Raw genomic sequence first — 27,042 nt, 5'->3', positions numbered from 1 at the left:
ACTTTAGAGCGAATGTTCCGAAAATGGAAGCAGCAAAGCGTATTTGATCAGTATAATTGTAAGCAAAGTAGGATCAGTAGTGAGAAAACCGTGGTGGGAGGTGGACGTGCTGCAGGATTTATTGTGTTGTGTGTTTAAGGATTGTGTGAAATGAAGTGGTTTCTTGCACTCGGCCTGTTCCTCGGCTGCGCGGAGCTTAGCATGAGCAGCGGTAAGTCTACCCACTTGTGTGACAAACAAACACACAATTTTAAAATAATTTAATATAATTACCTGTATTACATTCAATTGTGTGTAATTGATAGTTATTAGAATCGATTTGTTTTAATTTATTAACGGTTTATCGATGCTGGACTTAGTTGGGAAGCATCAGATTTAGTAAATATATTAAGGATGATGTACCTAGCAGCAAAATAACAAAATATAATGGAGTAGGTAATTTTATATAGTTACAAACTTTAAATCTTTTATCATATATACATTTTGAACTATTCAAATAAAATTAAAATAATTACATTAAATTAATTTCCGTAAAGAAGTTTATTTATTTTTAACTTTAATTTAATAATTTAATAATTAATTTAATAAATCAGAAAAGCGAACAACGAAAACAGTACTTACTGCAAAAACTTGTACATAAATTCCAATAAGAAATCCCCGCAGAATTCTGGTTTTGCAAAAGCTAATTGACTTCGAAGATTAGCCGCAAGTATGTAAATGTTTTCAGTTTGACCGCCTCCGTGGTACAGTGGTTGACGCGTCAGCGTAATACCGAGAGGTCCTGAGTTCGATTCCCGGTGGAGACGAAAAAAAAAATGTCTCGGTCTGGCAGGACACAGAAGGCTGATCACCTTCTTGTCCCTAAAGAAAATCGATCAGTGAAAATGTATAATGCATCAAAGGGGCACCTTTCCCCACTAGGGGACATGGGACTTGACTTTATGTAAATGTTAATAAAATCAAATCATATCTAGAACACTATAATCTAAGACTATAATATACAGCTATATCTACTTTCTCGAATCATTAATTATTACTAATGCTGATTTTATAAGGATGTTTGTTTGCATTAACGTCTCATAGAACCGGTCTTTGTGATACTTAAGAGATACCTAGGTAGTTTGAAATTCGTGGAAATGGGAGTATGGAAATAATGGAAGTTATTATAATAACAACAAGATAAAACCAACAGATGTTTATTTCAAAAATTATACTGTAGGATATAAAACTGGTTCCAGTTACTAATAAATCCATTTAATTTATCTAATCCATATCTACTATATAAAAATAAGTCGGGGATTTCCTTCCTGACGCTATAACTCCAGGATGCACGAACCGATTTCCACGGTTTTACATTCGTTGGAAAGGTCTCGGGCTCCGTGAGGTTTATAGCAAAGAAAAGGTGTCTCTGGTGGCGAAACGGAGTTCGCCCGGTTTGCTAGTTATCATTAAAATAATAACGAAGAATAAAAGCTATCTACATATTCCAATAAATCGAAAGCTTATAAAATAAATTTTTGGTAGGTATATTGAATCGTTAAACGTTTGAACAAAATATCATAACTTCATATTTTGACCGCAGTCAATTATATAATATGATAGGTTTATTTCCTTTCATTTTGCGAAGCGCTTTTTGCTGCAGTTGTCGACTAATATCATCACTAAATACCATATCACTCAATAGAATTTCACCAAAATCGCTTTCAAATTGTCAGAACTAGAGCAAATTTAAATGCGACACGGGAGGTACTAGTCTTCAATATACCTACACGTCAACACGACTATTTTTTTATATTAGCCTAGCGATCCGCTCCGGCTTGTGGTACATTTTTACGTTTTCTCTCCATAAGAACCATCCTCGTACTAGAAGGAATATAATAAAAAAAGAAATTACGAAATCGGTTCACACGTTCTTGAGCTTTACGCTTATCAACACATTCAGCGATTCATTTTTATTATATAAAAATAAAGATTAGCATCCCCAAGGGCAAGGGCATAATTTCGATAAATATATAATTACTTTTTTTTTAAACAATCTCGGAGTTTAGCATGGTCTGTATTCTATGCATTACACTGGACACATATAGAACCACAGAACGTCAGACTTAAAATCCTTCAGTAATATAAAAACATACAGAGGTAGTAGAACCCACTTTAACAATACCTCATATTTTTGTTTTAATTTTCTTCCGTCTCTCTCCTGAGCCTGTAGACAAAGTAACAATTACAAAACGATAACGAAGTTAGAAATCGCAAAAATGTATGGGATTGACATTAGATAGACCACGTGATCTAACGCGGCGTATGTCAATCCCATACATTTTTGCGATTTCTAACTTCGTTATCGTTTTGTAATTGTTACTTTGTCTAAGGCACATCGTTCTAAAATGTAGGTAAATTCGGTCCTTAAATTGTAACATTTAATGTACTATATTAAATTGCCTTGAATTTACGTGGTTTGCTGAAATGCTATAAATTGCTTTCTAAACTTCTGGTAAATAATCCCTGTATAATATTTGACGATACAAAAACACTTTTCAAAAATGCATAGTTGAAGAAATAAATGACTGAGTAGGTACCACTGTAGTTACCAGTTAATATTTTAGAAAAGTTTCCTTATAAAACATATATGTAATATAAATGAGAATAAATGAGATTTAATTATTGAACATTGCTCGTAGACCACATTTGTATTTGGAATACCAAATCTACAAGCGATTGCTGTTACTCCATCTCTTAAGGTCTTTTGAAAACATAAGGCATCATCTACATCATCACTAAATGGTGTTTTGATTTTCAATTTATTCCCATTCTAAAAATTCTGCTAGACACGTAAATTTTGATTCTAATCAGATTAGGATTGCACTAAACCATCTAGTAGTATCCAAATAGGTAAACAATATAATTTTTATGTAAATAACTGGTCGTGACCGTCAATTACCTACTAAATGGGACTACCCCAAGTAAATGTAAACATAGCATATATAAATATAGTAAAACAATCACGGAACATGCTCCGCTAATTGCATTTTTGCGTGTTATAGGGCTTTAATCGACGTAATTGTTTAACAAGAGCTTATGAATATTTTAATTGCAATCCTGCGGTCGAGATAACCTTGAGTAAGTTAAATATAGATTTTGAAATTAGAGACGTTAAGATGCAATTCGATAATCGTAAAATTATAGACTAGCAGACAATTTGGATGGATGCATCCAAATTGTCTGCTAGGCTAAATACGCTTGGCGTAAACATGGACCAGGAAAATTATATAAAAGCTTTCTGCGGCCGATAAGCTTTTGAAGTGGAACGTTAAGAAAGATTATTATAATATATGATGTTACATAGGTATGTATTTTGTAAAATTAAATTGTGAAACTGACATGATTTAAAAGAGCAACTATAGAGTTTCTTGCCGGTTCTTCTCCGTAGATACTGCTTTCCGAATCGGTGGTAAATGTGAAAATATGTAATGACGTTTCAAAAGTGCTTCTATAAGAAGTCTAATTGAATAAAATAAATGTTTGAGTTTGAATTTGATAATATAATTTTTAAGGAATAGAAAAAAATGGATCACCTGGTGGGATTAGATGTATATAAACCATATACATAATATGTTATGGGTGTACGGTTGATATGGGTGTATACATGATGATGCCAGACATTTTCTTAATTTTAATTATATTATCCTTCCTTTCTTTCAATTCAATTAGTCTTCCTGAAGACTATCCAGGTATGTATCTGGTAAAAATCAAGACGTAATACTTAATCTATAGTTTTAGAACAATTAACAATAGGTTAATTTAATTAAAATTAAGAAAATATGTCCTCCATTACTATGTATTGCATGATTTAATCATACATTGCCGGTTATACAAATTAGAACGACAAACTAAACATAATAATATATTAAATAGTGCAATTATGGGGTTTCAATTAAGGAACAACAATAGGGCCATTAACTGTGGGAAAACAAAGTTTTCCTTGAGGGCATTGTCTATGGATAGAATACTTTCTTCAGTCATAGATAATTTAGTGTCATCACAACATGACATGTCATTATTTAATTAAATTTTCATATTAGTTAACGTTGATTGCGAAGATTATCATGTCAATTAAATATAGAATAATCATCGTATTATACAAGATTTTTTTTTTTTATTAGAATACGTAACAATTAAAACGGAGGTCCTGTATAATTATCACGTATGTAAAAAATAAACTATTTTTGCTATTATTGACTTCGCTCTCTGTAAAGTTCTAATGCGAAACGTCGGGCTTATAATATAATGTGTAAATCGCGTTTTTAACGTGTTTTATTTCTAAGTTAAAATAATTTTCCTCATTTCTATTAGATATTTGTGTCTCTGTAAAAAACGAAAACCTAGTAGTGGAATGACCCGTTTGCTCATTTTCCTCCTCTTATTCTATAAAATGACTGGAATATGTGATGAATTATACTGAATGCATCCACTTAAGTATATGTCTCTCTCCATAATACACGGGCACTACCAGAAGGAAGATACCCGGTCCTTTGGAAGGCTTACGTGGGGACACAGGTCTAACACGCAGAGGCCCTTTAGAGTATTTAATGTGTTGTGGGACACCAGCCGCAGCCTGCCCATGACTGCACTATAGAGATACAGCCCTGGGCAGTCCGCGGTCAATGTAGGACTATTGCAGAAAAATGGAAATGAATAAAACTGGGTTATGGAAGGGAGTGTTAGTTGGACTGGTATATTGGGTCTATGGGGACTATGGACGTCTGCCTTTACAAAATTAAATTTGAAAATTATGGCAGACGGTGACTATAAAGTTCATCGCCGCCATCATCGAAAATCTGTTTAGGAAGTTCGAACAGTAGCGTAACAGTGACATCACACGAATACGTGAACTTTGATAACGAGTGACGTAGCCCACACTTGTGCTTCTGGATATCACGCCATACACTGTGGTACGTTATTTTATCCGTTATTTATCCGTTATTTTAAGATGTTTTAAATACAAGGAAAAAATATTTTATTGCCATAATAAATATACCATGAAATGCCCTAACTTTATAACTAGGCATTGCAACTAGTTGCTTAATAGTCCATTGAAATGTTACATTTTATTGGCCTAACCTTGCATTTTTTAGAGGACGCAATTTTATTTTTTGGATGTGTAGGGGGGTTCAATGTGAAGCTAAAACCAAGTTTGTGGGGTCGCCACCCTTGTCCCACGGCCGCCATCTTGAAAATAGTGGTTGAAATGGTTTTTACGATATATCTCATAATCTATTTATCTGTTAAAAAATTTGTTAACATTATTTGTTGCAAATTAATTTCTCTACAACTTTGGTCCAGTAACTTTTTGTCGTAGAACTATAAATAAAAAATTTATAAGCGAAAATGTTCAGAAATTAGAGCTATTTAAATGTTTCGATAAAATTGTTTTTTTATCATTTTACGAAGAAATGATATCAGACCATTTTAGTAGATTGTTTTTCGAGGAACAACCTTTAGATACAACATTTTTTCATTACGTCAATAGCTAAAGTTTTACAGCGCTCTGAAGTGAGTACTATTTTTCAGTACTCTTAACTATACATATATTGGCTATTGGCTCTTTTCCCATGCAGCACTGCAAGAACAGAACATTTCAGCCCTGCTTTTCGACGTAAAAAAAAACGTGCTTCCAGACTCTACCTCCTGGGTGGTGAGGAAAAGAGTCAATAATTAATTATTAATAATATTGCAAAATTAATTATTAAAAATATTATAGATAATAACAAAAAAAAACAATTACTGATGACAAATAATTATTAGTACACACATTTTATATGTATAATGTATAGCTAAGAGTACTGAAAAATAGTACTAATTTCGGAGCGCTTTAAAACCTTAGCTATTGACTTTATGAAAAAATGTTGTATGTAAAAGTTGTTCCTCGAAAAAAAATCTACAAAAATGGTCTGATATCATTTCTTCGTAAAATGATAAAGAAAAGTTTTATTGAAAAATATAAATATCTCTATTATCTGAACATTTTCACTTATAACTTTTTTATTTATAGTTCTACGACAAAAAGTTACTGGACCAAAATTGTAGAGAATTTAATTTGCAACAAATAATGTTAAGAATTTTTTTTATCAGATAAACAGTTTAAGAGATATATCGTATAAACCATATGTTCCGCTATTTTCAAGATGGCGGCCGTGGGACAAGGGTGGCGACCCCACAAACTTGGTGATAGCTTCACACTAACCCCCTCTACACATCAAAAAAATAAAATTGCGTCCTCTAAGAAATGCAACCCCAAATGTTTCAATGGAATATACATAAATTGGTAATGAGTTGTAAGAAGGTTTTTTATTTATCTACTACCTACCTACTTAGTAACTAATTTATTTATAATAGTGACACATACATTTATAAGTAATCTCCAAGTCATGCATATCGCCACAAATGCGTATCCAAACATAAAAGTGTCCAAAGATAAAAGCTGTACCTACTTATAAAAATAAAACCAGTTTTGTGTTTGCAAAATATGATAATGCGTTATTTATTTATCGAGTCGTATAGTTTAACAGTTAATATGGAAAACCGTAAGAGAAATGCAAATAAACTGGAACGTTTACATTGGTCAGGCGGATCCTACTTTACCGTTAGAACTGTGCGAGAAGTTCGAGCTTGCGCCTTGCATCTGTTCTATGTAGGGTTGCCACTGACAACTTATAACGAATCTATACTAATATTATAAAGCTGAATTTTGTTTGTTTGAACGCCCTAATCTACTGGCCCGATATGAAAAATTGTTTCGGTGTTAGATAGCCCATTTATGGGAGATGGCTATAGAGTATAGTAGTATAGTAGTTATACCTAGTACCTATAGTATCATCACGCTAAGACCAACAAGAGCGGAGCAATGCGGGTAAAACCGCGGGGCACGCTAGTACGAAATAGGTATACGAATCGCCAAGTGTTGATAAGCTTAAAACTCGAGAACGGCTCGATCAATTCGGATATTTTTTAACGTTTCTATTAAGGCACAAGCAAGGAGACAATATTAAAAGTTATACAACGACTGCTGGGACAGATAGTGATCAATAAATATACATATTATTTAAATACTTAACAGACGTTTTATTCTTTGTCACTAATTTTTCCTCAGAAGAACCTTTTCGGTTTTCCTGATCAAAAATACACTGAAAAGTAATTAGTGAACATCGGCACGACCATGACCATAGGGAAATAGGGATGTCATTTAACATTCAGATAGTAACTTTAGATAAGACAGAATAAGTAAATAAGCGACACATCCTTGCTAATATATGTACAGTAAAATATAAGGAAGAGCATATCCAGAGAATGCGGTCTTTGTTACAATGCATTAACTGTCATCTTAATAATATATAATATAAATCTCGTGTCACAATGTTTGTCCTCAATGGACTCCTAAACCACTAAATCGATTATAATAAAATTCGCACACCATGTGCAGTTCGATCCAACTTGAGAGATAGGATAGTTTAAATCTCAAATCGTTTTAGAGAAAGCGGGCGAAGCCGCGGGCGGTAAGCTAGTAGTATGATAAATTCTTGAGGTTTTATTATTTTTCTATCGTCCATTTTGTACGGCTCAATATATTCATAATGTAATATGTAGTTATTTAGATAGAATATTTAGTGCCGCCCTTTAGTGAATATTAATTATTTCTATTTCTTCGCAAGAGCTTTCCGACTTCTAGAAGCGCTTTTGAATCATTATAAGTTATAACATATTTTTAACATTTAACACCGAATCTAATTGCATCTATTAATAGATTTTATAAATAAATCACAAAACAAATTGAGTAACTGTAAGAAAATCAGACTCGACCATAATACACAATCGTATTTAGAGAACACTAGATTTCCGCCCGCGGCTTCGCGTACGTATTCAAAGGAAAACCCGCATATTTCCCGTGGAATTTCCGGGATAAAACCTTTCCTACGTGTTAATTCAAGTTACCCTCTATATGTGTGCTAAATTTCATTGTAATCGGTTCAGTAGTATTTGCGTGAAAGAGTAACAAACACACACACATCCTCACAAACTTTTGCATTTATCATATTAGTAGAATTTAATAAAGACACTGGAGCCAGCCCGCGTGTCAATGTATCTCTTATTACTAAGGTAGACTAAACACCGTATTGAAAATAATCTCTCCTTTCATTCACAGTGGAATCTTGTCTATAATTACAAGCGAATCCATTCATCTTTTCGCCATTATAAACTTTTAAACCAAGGTTTCTGTTTGATCTTTTCGTTGGTAAAATTAGATACTATTTAATTCATAAGAAAAAAATTATTAATGTTCAGCACAAGCCGTTTTTATCTATGTTTACGTCAATTATGAAATTACCCTGCGCATTCCGAGCGTTGTTTATATAATTATAATATTATTCTATAAACATACTACGTTAATGTTACTTGTGAATACGATAGGAATAGTAATATAGTACCTACCTATACATGTTATTACGTATATTTTATAGCATCATTAGTGAACTTTTTTGGGTACAAAAAAGATTCCTATGGCACTTAGCTTTTTCTGAAGGGAAGCTGAGACAACTACCCACATATAAAACACGCTTAAACCATTTTAAAATACGTGCTTTGCATATATACGTTACAAAATTATTGATGCATCGTTTCTATACAAACTTCTAAGAAATAAAATTGACTGCCCCAGTTTATTGAGCCAAATCAGATTTCGCGTGCCATATAGATATCCCCGTAACTGTATCACACCTTTTTACCCTCCAATACGACGAACTGTTCTTGGTTCTAATTCACCACTTCTTAAAATGTATAAAATTCTGAATGAGTGTAGTGATTTAATAGATATAAACTATGATAGCCTCAGTATATTCGTGAACAAAATCTCAGAACACTATATTAATTTAATTTAGGATCGCTTAGCTTATACAAACTTAAAATGTTTAGTCAATTTAGATTTATAAGTTAAATATTTACATATTTTTTTGTTTTCTCATAGATCTCAACGTAAAAAAAAAAAAATAATTTAGATGTAAGATACTATCACAGTTTTATTTATTTTTATTTTATTTTTTTTTCCAATTAATCCTTGTATTGTCATAACATGTAACCGTTTTCGCATGTGGTGTTAGCCTATAAGTAGTTATTACATTTATGTAAGTTATTTTGTAATCTTTTTTTCTGTATGTTTGCATTGATGTAAATAACTGTTGGCTGACCTTAAAATAAATAAATAAATAAATAAACTTTCTACGTTTGACGCATTGAAATCTTATCAATAATGAGCTAATCTGGAAAATTCAATATTAAAACAGGGTTCATTCATAAATCTGATTTTAATAATTGTATTAAAAAATGCAAATAAATACATGGATTAATATTTAAAATTTATTCAAGTAACTATCAAAATTAGAACATTTCGTAGGACTGAGGGTAGAATTTCTCAAAATGATAATGGTAATACAGGCACGCATAATAAATTCAAATACAGTTCCTGATTTCGATTACCGGTGGGACTTACAGAAAAAAAAAACTTGAGCGATGTCAAGGGACATCCGGATGGAACGAAGTGAGAGACAGACAGAAAACCACGCGCACACCGCACGGCTTACAACTCTAGCAAAAAGTGTCGTGACAACTTTTCGTAAGAATTTTTTCCGTCTAGCCCCCTTTCACAACGCGCGATAAGTAACTTCGTTCCAAAAACATTTCGGTCTGGCAGGTTATAGGCTGATAATCTACTTGTCCTTATAGGTAATGGATCAGTGAAACAGATATAGCCTATAAGAGCACACGGAAACTCACCTCCTTTTTTAATTTATATTAAAAGCTGTGCACTAGTTTGTGAGTTATCCTTTATACTTTGATCAACTTCGTTTACCTCACCGCTATATGACGGCTTCTTTTTTTGGCAATTTTAATTATCCAAGTTAAAACAACATTTAACACATTTTATCGTATAATTGCACACAAGCGCAAACCTAACATAATATTCGCAATCTTAGAACTTACACTTTAACCTTATTAACGAGTAATATTAATTTACAAGTAAATCGATAACGGATGAAGTCATACGCCATTTGCTTGCCCTGTGCGTCATATCCGGTGCTGCTAAGGGTTCAGTTCCGAGAAAAGAGGTTAATCCAGACATTGTTTTATATATAACTATCTTTTCGCCCGCGGCTTCGACCGCGTAGTCAAAGGAAAAACTGCGTAGTTCCCGTACCTGTGCGTTTATCGGGATAAAAACCTATGTGTTTATACAAGTTACCCTCTATATTATGTGAGTGCCAGATTACATGAAAATCGGTTAGCAGTTTTTACGCGAAGGAGTAACAAACATACAAACTTTCGAATTTAAAATATTAGGTAGTAGGACGTCAATGAAACGCTTTTCTGCTTTCCCTCATAAAGTAAAAGGTGCGTTTTTTTGATTCACAACAGTCTTCTCCATAATGTTGTAATTTCTGAAACCTCTTTATTTGAAGATGTACCGTGCCACTAATATGTTTGCCTTCACTTAATAGAGCGGCGTCTGTTAGTCTCGCCGCCAATTAATCAGTACGACAATTTTACCGACAATTGCGACCTAAAAATAGCCACTTTAAAATAGACGTTATGAGACGATAAGTGCTCTAAATTTGAGTTAAAAGTTTTCATGGAGAAATCCTTCAACTTTTGATGTTATATGTGTGTACAATTCGCGAATATTATCCCAACTTTTTATCCAATTTTTTTGGTAGGTAATACTTGTAATATTCTATACTATTCCAGATTATTTAACCAAACTACACGTTTACCGATATCATGCGTTTGGTATGGCCATGGGTATTCTACTATTAGGTATACCATTTCTATTAAAAAAAAATATATTAGATACTAAATATAAAATATTATGAAGAGGAATTAACGATATTTTAAGATTATTAAATTAAGATTTCTAAATTCTAATTGAAAATGTACAAAAATTTTGAACAATACTACCTAGATAATTATTATTAGAATGAAAGTTATTTAATTGTCTATAATATTATGGACTACAAATACTATATTTTCATGTTATTGACTAAAAATACATCAGTCAAAGGTCGAAATTGAAATGAATTTCGGGGTTTGCCTGATGGCCAAAACTAAGATAAACCAGTCGGAATTTAACTGTAACAGTTATAACATTTGAAATATACATTTCCTCAAATTAATAGGCTCATCACTTTTTATTACGTTTATTTGAACAATTTATTATACCTATAGTAATCATAAAACTAATTATTTTAATTCATAAGCGCGTTGAATGAAGCGGTTATCGGCTCCTTATCTTTGACCCGACTTACTAGAATCGACGTTTATTTTCCGTATGTATGTGTGTGTTTACTACGAAACGCATAATGAGATTAATGCTTTATTATTATTGTTTGCACTTAACTGTTGGCTACGATAAAGAATTTACAGGATAAGTTGCATTATTAATCAAAATATTGGATTACTTTCTGCTTTTATCATGTCATTTTCAGAGATGATAATAATATTATGTAAGTACCTAAGCTTCATTTATTTTATTTACAACTTTATGTTAATTTGCTAATAACCGAAAGAATAAATCAATAAAAAGTAAATAAATAAAGCATTATACATTCGTGGAATAATATTTTTTGTTTTGATATAGTAAAAATACTGAACATGACTAATAAAAATCGCACACAAGTGAAATTTTTGCAGCCATAAAAATAAAAAGAGGGTAGATTATAACGATTATTAATATCATCAGGGGGGATATCAAGATGCCATCATGTATCTTAGTTTCTTAGCAGTATTATTTCCAAAGTGGACGAGTGATGACACTCAAACTCAAACATTTATCTATTCAATAAGATTTCTTCTAGAAGCACTTTTGAATCTTCATAGTATGTAGTTATACCAATTACCACAGATTGGCAAGAAGGGATGACATGAATGGAAAGCAGCTTCTTCAGAGAAGAACCGGCAAGAAATTCCATAGTTGTTCTCTTCCTATATTCTCTGTATATTCCACACTGCAATTAAAACAGTTTTAAGACATCATGGTAACGGTTAAGTGATTTGTAACATTTCAACTATTTGGGTATTCCAGCCAAAGCGATAACGCAGGGGCTAATTATCGAGACAATTGTTTCCCGCTATTAATAGAACTGCAATAATTGCGAAGGCTAAAGGGCAAATTGATGATCAGTCGTGCTCTGGACGTCGCCCGAAATGTTATAGCTGGAGAGCCAGCGCATAAATGCAGTACTTGTATTAAGAGTTTAAACATGCTGGATATAAAGATAATGTTATTTGCTTAAAGCTTATAAATTTCAATGAACTTAGTGGAATAGACAACGGTAAACTTAATCTCAGACTAGATCTGAAAACACTGATAAATTGGCTCAATGTTTTCACTGAGATTCATAAATTAAATATATCGTCAAATTTTAACACATGTCCACATTCTTTATGACTGTACAAAAATGATGCTGAAATAGAGAATAATCCAAAGCAATATATAAAAAAAATGTACGTTATAATAAATTTTGCTAGATTATTCAATGTCTGCGGTATAGGAAAATACTATAAAAACTGACTCAGTGTTAGACTTGCAAGAAGATATGAAACAATTAAATTTTTAAGGATATTAAGTATTGCTCATTAAAATATATTAAATACTAAGTAAAGAAATACATAGTGATCAAAAAACGAACGTTCTTTAGATGTACCTACTACTTACCAATTTGTAATGTTTAAAAATGTTATCCACTCTTTGTCTATTGCACGTGAATTTTGACACAGATAATAAAAGGCGGGAAAATGTCATCTTGACCGATTCCCCGTGCCGATTCCTATGTAAAAGCAATTTTAAATCCTCAAATTTATATTTATTTATTTTATTTATGTCTTTAATTATTTGTTTCAGCCATAAGATGTAAACCAGGCGACAATGATAAATCATGTATGTCAGAATCTTCAGAACAAGGTAACAGAGAAAATTAATTTGTACCAATATCAATTTTATTTTATACCAAATGGATTGGAGCGTCTTGAAATGTTATTTTTTACTATGGATTTTTCACTGCCTAATCTTTTTATTCTTATTCTGAGTTTCTAGTTGTTGGTTCTGTTTTTTATTATTTACCCTTTTTGTGTGCTTTAATTATTTTGCTAGAGTTGCCAGCATCCCATTTTTCAACAATCTTTATATTAGGTACTTATGATTAATTTCACATAATATAAACCTTTGTTTCAGAGTTAAAATCATCTGATTTAATAACATACATAGAGGTTGGGCCTGAGGTGGAATGTTTAGGGGGTAGTGAATGGGAGAGTAACTGCCACTTTTGCCGCTGCTCTGAGATGGGCCGGGCGGTTTGTAAACGGCAAGAAAACTGTCATATGGAATATGGTGAGTTTATTTAATATATCGTCTACATAGAAGCAGTATCTATAGGTACATATAATAAATCTGTAGAAGGGTCAATTCTGTACATTGAAAATATTGAAAAAATAACTAGCAGGGGGTGTTACTGGATCGATACCAAACCCAAATATGTGATTAAAAAAAATTTTTGTCTGTCTGTCTTTCTGTCTGTCTGTATGTGAAGACATCACGTGAAAACTACCGGTTCGATTTCGATGAAACTTGGTATAATTATACCTTATTATCCTGGGCGTAAAATAGGATACTTTTTATCCTGAAAAAATACCTACGTAGAAAAAAAATTAATCTCAATTTTTCAGTTATCCATAGACGTTGTTCTGTAGTAGGTACCGCGGACACACGTTGCGTATTATTATAGACCTAGCCGTATTTGGGTCCAATCGATATTTATAAGATGTCATTGTCCGAGTTACTCAAAATGGAGAAATAAACCATCTACGCAAAGACCGACATCCGCGCGGACGGAGTCGCGGGCGGAAGCTAGTTTAAAATATATCCTTATCTTTAATAATTGACTAGCCCTTACTGGCTTGTCCCTACTTCGCAAAGGGATGATATAGCGATCTGAGGTTATATAGTTTTTAATTTATAGTACATGAGTTCGATAAAAAAGGATAGGCTCAGATTAATTTTTTTTGCTTAGTTAAATTACCTTTAACTTCTCTCTTGTCTTCAAGTTACAATAAATCATTTTTTAAGCTATTGCATAGCTTCTTACGCGGGCCTTGAGCGCGGGGACCGAATCGAGAAATTCCGTAACGAAAAAACCTCACGCTCCCCACTCCGACGGGCGAAAGTGTGGCTTGAAGGCATAGCATGCAATAGCTTTACCGCGGCAGTCCCCGAGTGCCACACGTCTTTTTTTAAATGTATTGGTATCTATTTTTTTTGTACAAGAGAAATTTACGCTCTTTCGTTTTTAATTATGCTTTATGCAAAAATTATGATGTTATTTAAATAAGGGCTGATTTTTCAATCCTTGGTTAAACTTATTCATCGAATAACGTATTAAACTACCATTTCAAAAATGTATTCTAATTGTCCGTATTATATGACAGTTTACAGGTGACATTTTAATATGTTCGTGTAATGCTTTATTGGACGGATAAATTTTAACCAAGTATTAAAATTTCAGATGAGCCATTACGGTGCAAACCACATACAACATTCAAAAGAGCCTGCGGCACGTGCATGTGCCTTGATAACGGTGTCGGCCTTTGCTCGATGAAGGAATGTGTGAAAATATCGAGTAAGTTTTACTGTTAAAGTCATTTATTTTCTCGAAACATTACAATTTGAAGTACTAAAAGAGAAATACGAATACAAAAAAAAGGAAAAGAAACAAATTGAGGGTTGTCTACTAGCATTAATTAAAAGAAACCCACGGACCTGCAGGTATTTTTTAATATATTAGCTTTTTTTATTTATTATTGTAAATATAATATACAACACCATATAATATGAACTATACAACCCTGACCAAAACAGCCTGTGAAATTCCCCACCACAATAATATAATTTTAGAAATATACACTGGGTTGGGTTCAATATAATTTTAAATATAATAAGAATTGACTGCGATTCTACACAACTGCCTAATTGATGTAGTCAGTTGATACAACAAACTGAGGGTAGTTGTGTCATACGACTTTTAAATAACGTCTGAGGCGGCATTTAGTAATCGACAGCTTAGCATGTTCTGAAAGGAATACACCAACTATATTAATAACTATTCTTCCACAAAAATCAAAAGTTACGTCTAACAATAACACATTGATAGATTCCTTTAAACAATATTACAGGGACACCAATAATAACAAAATCCAAGGAAGCATTCGGAAAGGAGTGCTTACCCGGAACAATGTGGATGAGCCGATGCAATGACTGCAAGTGTTCAGAGACGGGATACCCAAGGTGTTCACACAATGAGTGTCCAGGACAAGAAAATGGTAAGTTTTATACCAATGAATAGGCTATTTAAAAAATGAGTTTACATTGACGCACAAAATTGTCTGTTAACTGCAGATTGTACTTCGATTTCAGTAAGTACTTATAGGCTTCACGGACACATTTTTCAAGCCTTTATCGAATTGTCCAATTGTATAAATTAAACGAATGTGAACACATTTTAATTTGCAATTAAAAACAACTGAAGGCGAAACTTCTTTAGGCGCGTTGAGAGTAAAATTTCAAGGCCACGACATGTTAATACCGTCACGTCATGGAGTAAGGCGACGATTTTGGTATCTTTGAATCTTGCCAAAGCAGTTTCACTTCCGACACGTGTGCTCGGCACACGCTCACTTTTTAATTAAAAGAACTCAAGGGAGTCCCCCTTCACCCTATTTATATGTTATTCGAATAAATTCAAATGTTTATTTATATGATTTTCAGAGCTAGAATTCCGTTGTGCGCCAGAATCAGTGTGGAAAGATGATTGTAACTCATGCTGGTGCACTTCTGAAGGAATAGCGATGTGCACAAGAATGGGCTGTCCTATAATGAATGGTAAGTCTTATGATCATACAAATTATTAGCTGTGCTCCGCTCCTGTTGGTCTTAACGTGATGATATAGCCTATAGCCTTCCTCGATAAATGGGCTATCTAACACCGAAATAATTTTTCAAATCGGACCAGTAGTTCCTGAGATTAGCACGTTCAAACAAACAAACTCTTCAGCTTTATAATATTAATATAGATTAAGAGAAAGGAATAGTGGATAAAATATTTATGCTCTACTAACTTTCTGCTCGCGGCTTCGCCCGCATAGTGAAGGAAAAACCCCCATAGTTCCTGTTTTGATAAGTTTTTAGTCTGGATTTAGGCAACTGACAATAATATTCATTATTTGAATCTAGACGGAATGATTATATTATACGGCTTATAAATAACCTTTTTTAATTGAGTGTAACGTTGAAGTTAAATTAACATATTGAAATTAATTTCAGTAACAGATTGGAATGGGAAACCAGTGAAACCAAGAATTGGCTCCGTAAGTATTTTAAGTCATATAATTTTTTGAGCACATTTTTTATTCATACGACGTTTGTACGGTTCATACGGTTTTTAATGAAATCTATTTTTTTTCATAATCCCAGTCTTTAAATAACATATTCGTTGCACCGGCACAATATCATACATTTTAACCGCCCATTTGTGTTAATTCGTCATTACTTTGATAGTATATGACATACAAAAACTAGACTCACAATCCGTTAAAAAGTTCGTGCGGCGTTTTTAAATCATGCATTGAAAATTGCACATTAAATTCAGGCCGTAATGTTCAAAGTCATTTGTAGAGCTCATTACAAAAACTCTGCCTAATACACGCGTGGGCAGTGTCTTGTTTTGGACAATTTTTGAGCGGGATTGTGAGTCTGTTTTATTGTTTAGTGTGCGTCAATGGACGATTCATATTTTCTGTTTTGGCATAAAGTGAATAACAATCCATCTTTTGGTGGTAATAAGAAATCTATCGTGATTTTTTCGACATAGTCGGTGATGGGTTTTCATGTTTTTTGTTTACATTTGTGATAATCTACACAATCACTCGGTAAAGGTAAACCTTTATATGTGAAGATACGTAAGTATAAATTTAAAATATTTACTTTCTGTTTGTATTGTTCTTAAATATCAAAATAATATTTAACGTTTCATTTTTTTATATGTTCTGATTTATCAGACCATTAAAAAAGTATGAAGTATCATAAAAATAGTAGTTTTAAGTTTCTTGAAGTATGTGAAAATATTACTACTTCATTGAAGAAGTATTAAATTATAATACGTTTAACAATTTCAGGTTTACAATAGATTCATTCATAAACACAAGCATAGTATAAAAAAGCGTTCTCGATGTGAACCAAACACAACATTTGAAGAAGATTGCAATACATGTATCTGCAGTGCTGATGGCGAAAACTTTGCTTGTACTCTAAAACTTTGTCATAAACCTAAAGAAGCAAATGCTACGGATGAGGTTAGTAAAATAAAAAAATTATAGGGTCATATTTCATGTTATTCAAAATTGTCGAATTTTCAATTTTGGCCTGATACGTTGCTGACATACAGACCGAAAAATTGTTAAAAAATCGTTTATTGCTTCTCATATTTCATAAGATTACAAAGTACATTACAGTTGGTTATAACTTATAGTTCATACAAGAAAGTCTAGGCCAAAACAGGGTTGTTTTTGACAGCATTAGCTGACGCCCCTCATAATTGATAGGATACAATATATTCATCTAAAAATCTTTTATATACCGAATTCGATCTGGTACATATCTACTATCATAATAAATAGACTATGAAAAATATTAAGTGCGTTAGTTTGTGGGTTGTTAGAAATTAGAATGCCAGTTATAAACGTCTTGCTAGTTATCTATGCATGATCTTGATACTTTTTCCATATATTATTTATCCAACTTCCATTCTAGAAAAGCTTAACTGACCAAAACGTGACATCACATAAAATCAAAAAACGGGCAGTTTGCAAACCAAATGCCAAATTCAGGATTGACTGCAACGACTGTGCCTGTGCGATCGATGGTCAGAGCTATTCTTGTACCGCTGAAGATTGTGACAAACGAGTGATCAATGATGACGTTGAAGTTTTTAAAGCTGAAGGGGTAAGTTTGTTCGATGCTGGTTTCGACAGAGAGACTCTGATACTCAATAGAAAACATACTGATATTCTATTCTTTCGGTTTTTTGTTGTACTATTAACTATTCTGTGCTAAGAGATACCCCAGGCCATGTATTGAGATGATTAAACAACCATCTTAACTAATATGAAACATTATTTCTAAGATTACAAATTACAATATAATTACAATACTGTAACGAGGGAACGGGGTCTTTTTGTTGACAACAAACAGACTGCTATTGTTGTTACAGTCTAGTCACTTTCTAGATTACTAGATATTATCTGTTAGTTTTTTATGTATGAGAAATAACGGGTAAACATGTTAGAGACAAAAGAAGTGAAACAGCCTACCCCCTGCTACCCTCATCTACTGCTATTGAGAAATGCAAAAATTTGTAATTAATAAATGTATACAAGTTTGTTAAATTTACGAAAAAAACGGCTGACCTGATTTTTATGAAATTTGGTATATCGATCGATAATTATTATTATCTGAAGCGATAATTATTATCTAATGCCTTTTACCCGGATACCATGCGCACAAGCGGGATCCAACTAATTTACCACACACTATTTCAGCCGATAATATTAGTATGAATTTCTTGAATCTACCGGAAATCTAGTACATAAGAAATATAATATTATCCAGGGTCCAGACCACATAGAGCGACAAACGGTATGCAAACCACGTGGTATCTTCTATATGGGTTGTAACACTTGTAGATGCAATGTTGACGGCAGCAACTACGCTTGCACCAACAAGCCATGTCCTTTGCCTGATGATGTGGAAATATTTAGTGAATTGCAGGTATAAGATAAGATTGCATAAGATATTAAATTTTATAACATTTATAAATGAAAAATTTTTAAAGAAAAAAAATCAATCACTTATTCTTAAAAAAAATCTCTTTCCAATAGCACAGTGTTGTAGCCACTGAAAAACAATCTTACCTGTTCCTTTAATTTAGTGGACGCGTTGCGAAAGCGGGCTACACGGATTATGACGTAAAGTTGTAGCGACATTTTTTGCTAAAGTTGTAAGCCGTGCGGATTACGCGTGTATCAATAGATCTGTGCGTGTATCTCTGTCTGTCTCTCTCTCTCTCTCTCTCTCTCTCTCTCATAGAAAGCAAGCAAGTTATTTTACTAACTTCGTTCCATCTGAGTGTCACTTGACACCTCTGAATTTTTTTTTTAAAGAATCTGTGTTAACTGTATTAAAATTATTGTTCCAGGATATGAAGCCAATTATACCATAAGAAATAAATGAACAGGATCGAAAATGATATCTAATATTATTCTGATTAAATGATTATGCATATCGGATGTTTTATTTATTATATTTTTTTCTCTCTCGCATTTTCTAAGGTTTCAGTTACATTTCATGTGTCGTGTACCTACTATGTTTTTATAACACTTGATACAATCATTCTAATTTACTAAGAATCATTGTGCAAGAGAAATACAATCGTTTCCATTAAATGACATACATATCTAATAATGATTAATGATTTAAACGTTTTTATTATAGTTCAGGATACATCGCCCATTTTTGCAAGTGACTACTATCAAGCTGATTTTCCGTTTGTAGCTTTATTTTGATGAGACACCGAATAATTTCGTGTACGAAACTCTCGATTGTGGTAGCTAACAGAGATAACAAGGATAAAATTTTTTGATTTGATGGTTCTCAAATATTTATTACGCAATTTGTAGGACAATATGTCTGTTGAATTATATAAACATTAACTAAGTGAAAACAAAAAAATTAGCTTGTTAGTAATCATTTATGATGACCTCGTTATCGATACACTTTGGAAAGGGGGACTCTTTGATCCAACCATAGATTTTGTAGGACAAATATTTTTTCGAATAATTTAGGTAATTATCTTGAGATTGAACAAAAAAAAAAGTTCAGTTAGTAATAAATATTTGAAAACCATCAAATCAAAAATTTTTATCCTTGTTATCTCTGTTAGCTACCACAATCGAGACTTTCGTACACGAAATTATTGGGCGTCTCATCAAAATAAAGCTACAAACGGAAAATTAGCTTGATAGTAGTCACTTGCAAAAATGGGCGATGTATCCTGAACTATTACCATTTACCACAATAACAATTTACAATAATATACTAACAAATTTCCTAATACTAGTTACCACTTGAAAATTGAAATGCATTCATATTTTTCCTTCGTATACCTAACAGTAATAATATGTATTGCGAACTTCTCTGTTATGAATTCACTCACATTCTAACATATCATTCCACACATTTCTATAGATATTGAAAACAAGTGGCAACACAACGAAGGCTGTCATTTGCGCGGCAAACCGCATGTTCATTAAGGACTGTAACACTTGTTGGTGCAACGAAGATGGTACAAGCTTCTATTGTACGAGGAAATCTTGTGTCAATCTGTTGGACAAAAGTTTTAAGGAAATCGAGGTATAGTTTTCATACATAATAAATGAATTCGTAGCGGATTTATTAATAAAAAAATTAAAGGCGCCAAATTTTGACAGTATATTTTACAGAAAATAAAATGTTGCCATCCAAAAAAAAGTAAAGCATACGTTTTATTATTTCTGGCAATTCGGTTTGGAATATCCTTGGAATAATAATTGTCGGTGTTCCAACTTAAAAACATAACATTGTTTATTAATTAGAAAAGCTGAAAAATAAATCCGCCTCAGTTACATCATGTCATTCGCATTCATTTCATTCATTCATCTTTCATTTAACATGTCATTTCATGTCATTACTGTGTTACCATATTATCGAACAGAATTTGCCCACACAAAAACAGTGTCGCCCAAACAGTGTGTATGAAATGAATTGCAATATATGTTATTGTGATTCCACGGGTACGTCTTCTCACTGTACTCGTCGTGCATGCCTTCCCGAAGATAGTACAAAGGTTTGTTGTACAGCAATCTGAATGGTAATGATTTACTTACAATTTGACTACGCAAAATTTCTTGCGTTCTAGCTTAGACTCACTATTGGACTTTATAATGGGCACCGTTGGGCGAGTAGAGGCAATCGCGATAGTACCACAGTATATTACAATAAATATTAGGAAATATTGTAATACATACTGTGACAGTACTGTATACCGCCGTATAGAGGGCCTAAATGTCTATGATCGACCGTCATTGCCTTGGACACAGGCCTTGGAGCAATTAACTAATGGACGATGATTTGCCGGGCCAACGCTGCCCATCGTGAAGAGGGCCCATAAATTTTATTTCTATAATCATTATTGTTTTAGGACACTGAATTTTATTTTAAATAATAATTCTTGTTGTTATATTTAAATTTTTAGGTGGTGGATTGATTGATACTGTATGGAAATTATATTAAAAATCCTTTAATTTTTATTTTTTATTTTCAGAGTTCTATCAGAAGAAACTTTACAGAGGTAATCACTTAATACTATTAATTAATTATTTATTTGTTGACATAAATAAGCATTTATTTAAATTTTATCAAGCTGATTACTTTTCGTCTCAGTTGTCTGGAAGAAATCTTGATATTTATTTACATACTGAGGTAAAAATATTTTTTTTAATAACTTTTTTTTATTATTTCAGATACGAGAATTTTCTTTGAGACGGAATGGCACAGAGGTAATTAAATTATCCAATGTTTTATACTCAGCATAGATAGTTTTTAGTTTTGTAGAGACGTATTTTTAACACGCTTTTTCTGTTTGTTTGTTCTAACCGAAACCTTTAGACTCGCTTTTGTCCCACGGACGGAGTTTTTTTTTATTTTTTTATTAGTATATGATTTATACCAAATAATATAAATAATTGTTCTTAAAAATACTATTAAGTAATATTTTTCATTTTTTCAGCTTCCTTTCAGGCCAAACATTACAGAGGTAAGAACATCACTTTAATAATTTTTTTAAAGATAACTTATTATTTAATAATTTTTTAATGTCAAGAAGCGCTTACGATTTTGAGATGAGATCCGATGAGTGTTTTGTTGCTATGGAAAAAAAGTTAATATTTTTCATTCTAATATAGTTACTAAAAGCAATAATTTAATAAATTTTTTATAAATCATATTTTTTTTTTATTTCAGAAATCGGAATTTCCTGTTAGATGGAACAGCACAGAGCTAGAGGTATTAAAATTATTGATTAAGGTATAGTTTTGTAAAGATAATCGATTATATCATTTACTAGCTGTGTCCCTGCGGTTTTACCCGCGTTACTCCGCTCCTGTTAGTCTTAGCGTGATGATATGCCTATAGCCTTCCTCGATAAATGGGCTATGTATAAAACCGAAGAATTTTTCAAATTGGACCAGTAGTTCCTGACATTATCGAGTTTAAACAAACACACAGCAACAAACTCTTCAGTTTTATAATATTAGTATAGATATGTAGCTAATAATATTTCTGTACATGATAATGTTCTTCTATACGACATAACAAGAATTACTTAATTTTTTTCAGTTTATTTTAAGCCGGAACATGACAGAGGTAAAAATTTAATTTATTTATTATTATATTTCTAAACAGAAAATCGTACATTATTAAGAAGCGAGTTTCTTGCAATATTTAGAGTTTAGACCATCTTTTTCATCTGTGATAAAAAAATCCGCAGAAAATTTATTGTTATATTAACAACTAGCTGTGCTCCGCGGTTTCACAGCATTAGAAGGCTTTATATGCATATAGCCTTCCTCGATAAATGGGCTATCTAACTCTGAAAGAATTTTTCAAATCGGACCAATAGTTCCTGAGATTAACGCGTTCAAACAAACAATATTAGTACCTATAGATTACTCATAACTAACTAAATAAACTGCTATTTTGAAAAGTTAGAAGCTATATTCATTCCTTTTGTATATTTTAAGGTACCACTAAGGAGAAAGCGGTCGTCTTCGCAGGTAATTAATAAATCACTATACACATCTCATACATTATATAAATAAAAGTCCTGTTAGTTACTCAAGAACGGCTAAACTGATATAATTAAATTTTGATTTGTTAGATTAATTATTATTTCAATTTATTTCCTCTTCGTATGGGAACTGTTAACAATTTGAAAATCTTGCAAAAATGTCCACCCGTGCGTAACGAGCAGCTAATTAAATATGTATATATTTAACTATAATAATAGCAAATCCATGGTAAAATAAATGTTACAGCAAAAATCAAATCCAGATGAAACAACGCAATCAAGGGTTGCTCCAATCATAAAGGTACGCCATAATTTTGAGGCGTCTTCTTTTTGTATCTGGCAACACTCAAGCACAGATAATTTATTACTTGCCTAAAACACACAGATAATATAAAACTACACTAGCCTATTCTTCCTTATGCCTTTAATCACTTCTTTCAATTTAAATTATTCGTTTTCACTCAATTGTAGCACTTTCTAATACTAAAATTAATTATTATTATTTGATGGCACGTGCACTCAAACACAAAGTCCAGCAATTACTTTTAAAATCACTGCATAGATTTGCCTGTATCACGAAATTATAAATAATCGCAAATCAAAACACTGCAATATAATTTATATTTATAGTTTAAACAACATTTATTGTTAACATGGTTGACAGCGAAAAAATTTTCATAACTACGACGGCAAATCCTTATCATATTAACATGTCTATGTCGAGTCGATTTTTGGTATAATTTTTATGTCTAGAGATTCTTAGGAGGGCACTTACATAAGCTACTTTTTCCCGCGTTAAACATCTTAAGGTATTCCCATTAGAAGATCCATTATGTCGACTGGAATCACTTTTATGAATAGTATAACTATGTAGGTACCTATATATTGCGCTATAATAAAAATGTGGCCTAAACTGTTAATTTTCTTTGGTGTGGAGTAGTCCTAATCTGTTATGGTCGAAACGGCTTAATCCATACTTACTAATTAATATTATAAATGCAAAAGTAACTCTGTTTGTCTGTTACTCAATCACGCCTTAACTACTGCACCAATTTGCATAAAATTTGGTATAGAGATATTTTTGATACCCGAGAAAGGACATAGGATAGGTTTTATCCCGGAAATCCCACGGGAACGGGAACTAGGCGGGTTTTTATTTGACTGCGCGGGCGATGCCGCGGGTGGAAAGCTAGTTTCTATATAAAGCGAGATATAACGCGTGTGGTGTATCCAGTAGGGGACGCCGAAGGCCTGCCAGCCCGGCCTCGAGTTCAGGATGGACTGCAATAAGTGCCTCTGCGACAACGAGGGGCAGAACTTCTCGTGTACAAGGAACGATTGTGCCGCTATTAACAGCAACGGGAATGGAGGGGACCGGGCTAAGCGAGGTTTGATTTTAAAATTATTTTTTTAAAGTTTTGAATGTAATTATAATAAGTCTACTAATTTTGATAATTTTACTACCTAGTAGTAGTTTTGTTATAGGATATTTAAAAAAGGTACCTATTAGCAATAGACAGTAATTATAAACTTGTTTTAAAAGAATTGTCTCTATAATCCAGAACTATTGCGTTTTGATATAACATCAAAATTATTTATTTAATAAGTTAATATATTCCAATTCAGTTAACTACGTACATAAATCAATATTTTTAGCCCTTAATATTTTTTCTTTAAATTATTTCCAGAAGTAACATCACTAAATCATACGGACTGCACTCCCGGGAGTGTGTTCGAACAAGGGTGCAATGTATGCAGGTGCACATCAGATGGGAACCACGCTACGTGCACTATGAAAATATGTCAAGAGAGCACAGAAAATGATATTAATGCACCAGGTGAGGATTACAGGACTTTTTAAAACTCTAACTCAAACTCAAACATTTACATAATCAATTAAAGTTCTTCCAGAAGTCCTTATGAATCATCATATTTTAACATTTTTTTTCATATCGCAAAAAAATTGTTCACAATAAATGTCTGTGTTGTTTGTCTTTAAATTATTTTATTTTAATTAATTTAAATGATTTGTTTTGTGTATTTTTACTCGGGTCACTCATTTGCGTGCGTAAAACGTTCGTACATTACACGAATGTTTGCGCTCTTAAAGGTGTAAAAACATTAATTTCAAATGTTACGTTAGGTATTTGCGAATGTCGTCATTTGCGTATTCGAAGGGTTTGCGGCCAGATGAAAAACGGCTAACCATATATATTCTCCTAATTATAAATATACATAAAATTTTGGTTTCATCAAAAAGATTATGAACGAAGTAATCCTGCGGTGGGATCTGGTACTATATAAATTTAAGAATTTTACCTCGTTGTCAAGTTTAAAATAAAAATGCTGTTTCTTTGTTCTAGAATCGGACCCAAGTTTTCGCTGCAACCCGGGGGAACAGTTCAAGCGTGGTTGCAAAGATTGTACATGTTCTGCTGACGGCAAAAGCGTGTTTTGCACTTTGCGTCTTTGCGACCAAGACATGAGTCCGTCGTTGTAACCTTTCCAACAAAATAGATGCATTTATTTGTCTCTGTCGCTTTGAGAATAATACTTATTTAACGTTTTGTGTTTTGTACGAAGATGACTGTTATTGGGGCTTCGCGTATTTTATACCGCGAGTTTTACGGTATATTTGTCAAATATTCAAGAGACAGTGAGTTGAATATGCTTTCTTATCATAAACGGCCTCTGAAAAATAATGAAATATAATCTAGAATATCTTTGATTTGTATCTATTGCATTGTTGTAGCGACTATGTTATAGTCAACTTTAGTTACATTTTTCCGTTGCAGAAACATTCAAGGTAATGTTTTATTTGCTAAGTAGGTTTCATTTTGCGTCTTTAATTTGTATAATACTTTAACAATAATCTGTTTATTTAAAAGGGCTGGGCCTCTTAAAACTTAATAAAAGATTTAAGAATCTATTATAGCTTTTGGAACGAAGTTGCTTATCGCGCGTTACGAAAAGGGGGCTAGACGGAATTAGGACAAAAAGTTGTAACGACACTTTTTGTTATAGTTGTAACTTTGTAAGCCGTGCGGCGTGCGCGCGTTTCAATGTCTGTCTCTCTCTCTCTCTCTCATATAAAGCAAGGCAGATAAATTAGTAACTTCGTTCCATTCAGGTGTCCCTTGGCACCTTAAGTTTTTGATTGATTTATTTGCTTATCAATGGATATGCGGCTGTCTTGTAAAGTGTTTCTTTGTAAGTATTAGCATACATGTAATAGTTTATTATATGTATGGTATTAGTTCGTAAGAATGGTGTGTTTTGTTTGTCAAGTTTATAGCTACATATAGTATTTCAAACGATATTAAATAAGGACTTATTTATCCACACTTATGCGTAATTATTTAATAGTTTATAGAGGTAATTATAAGTAAGGAATTTTTTTGCATACACAAACATGTCCTTATAGTTTTTTTGTTGAATAAGTAAGAACAAAGGTAAATAGGAATTGATCAGTTAAATTATTGGATGATAATTTACTGGTTTAACTGTTAACGAAATTCTACTTTATGTCGAATAGTTGTTTTCTTTTGAATTGGTTTTCGGTCGTTTTTATGCAAACATTGTATTACTCAATACGTAATTATACTTAACGTTAAATGATCGAACGAATAAACTATTACAATAATATGTTTGAGTTTTATTTTCTTCTATTAATATTTCTTTTAATTTCCCTATGTTTCTTCTGAATGTTGGTTTCTTTACCTTATTAAGTACCTACCTATTTAACATTGATTGAAGTACACATAATATGAGGTAGGTTGTAGGTAGATATCATTATTACACAAGTAACACAAATTAAATTTAAATATCTCTACCTATATTCACTTATTTTTATTCACTGTTTCCTACAGAGAAAAAAATATTAAGACGATGAGGCATGTGCTTTTCCAAGGTCTTTCCTAAAATGCCGTTAGTATTAGATATTTTAGAAGAGCTAAATGTTTAATCTTCATTCAAAATTTAAACCGAAGTATTTCAAGGAGCCCGAGTA

At 32.5% G+C, this 27,042-nt stretch overlaps 1 protein-coding gene across 1 annotated transcript; it reads left to right on the top strand.

Moving 5' to 3' along the window:
- The first annotated feature begins 68 nt into the window (after positions 1–68).
- LOC123701972 lies at positions 69–26,676 on the top strand. Its single transcript, XM_045649607.1, has 22 exons — positions 69–211; positions 12,947–13,006; positions 13,271–13,432; positions 14,604–14,717; positions 15,271–15,417; positions 15,863–15,976; positions 16,418–16,461; positions 17,269–17,445; positions 17,903–18,094; positions 18,761–18,919; positions 20,396–20,560; positions 20,901–21,032; positions 21,510–21,536; positions 21,709–21,744; positions 21,975–22,001; positions 22,208–22,249; positions 22,583–22,609; positions 22,987–23,019; positions 23,281–23,334; positions 24,271–24,421; positions 24,722–24,871; positions 25,397–26,676. The coding sequence occupies exons 1-22, from the start codon at positions 151–153 to the stop codon at positions 25,531–25,533; spliced, it is 2,211 nt and encodes a 736-aa protein (XP_045505563.1). The 5' UTR covers positions 69–150; the 3' UTR covers positions 25,534–26,676.
- The last annotated feature ends 366 nt before the right edge of the window (positions 26,677–27,042 follow it).

This window comes from Colias croceus, chromosome 22, assembly GCF_905220415.1.
Source record: "Colias croceus chromosome 22, ilColCroc2.1".
Lineage (NCBI taxonomy): Eukaryota > Metazoa > Arthropoda > Insecta > Lepidoptera > Pieridae > Colias > Colias croceus.
Note: the sequence above shows the minus strand (reverse complement) of the source record. Positions and strands in the feature narration are given on the sequence as shown.

Bases quoted from the DNA above. Each gene is read 5' to 3' on its own strand.
- LOC123701972 (XM_045649607.1), top strand. From the start codon at position 151: ATGAAGTGGTTTCTTGCACTCGGCCTGTTCCTCGGCTGCGCGGAGCTT. The intron at 212-12,946 runs GTAAGTCTACCC...TATTTGTTTCAG, and splicing joins GGAGCTTAGCATGAGCAGCG to CCATAAGATGTAAACCAGGC. The intron at 21,537-21,708 runs GTAATCACTTAA...TTATTATTTCAG, and splicing joins TCAGAAGAAACTTTACAGAG to ATACGAGAATTTTCTTTGAG.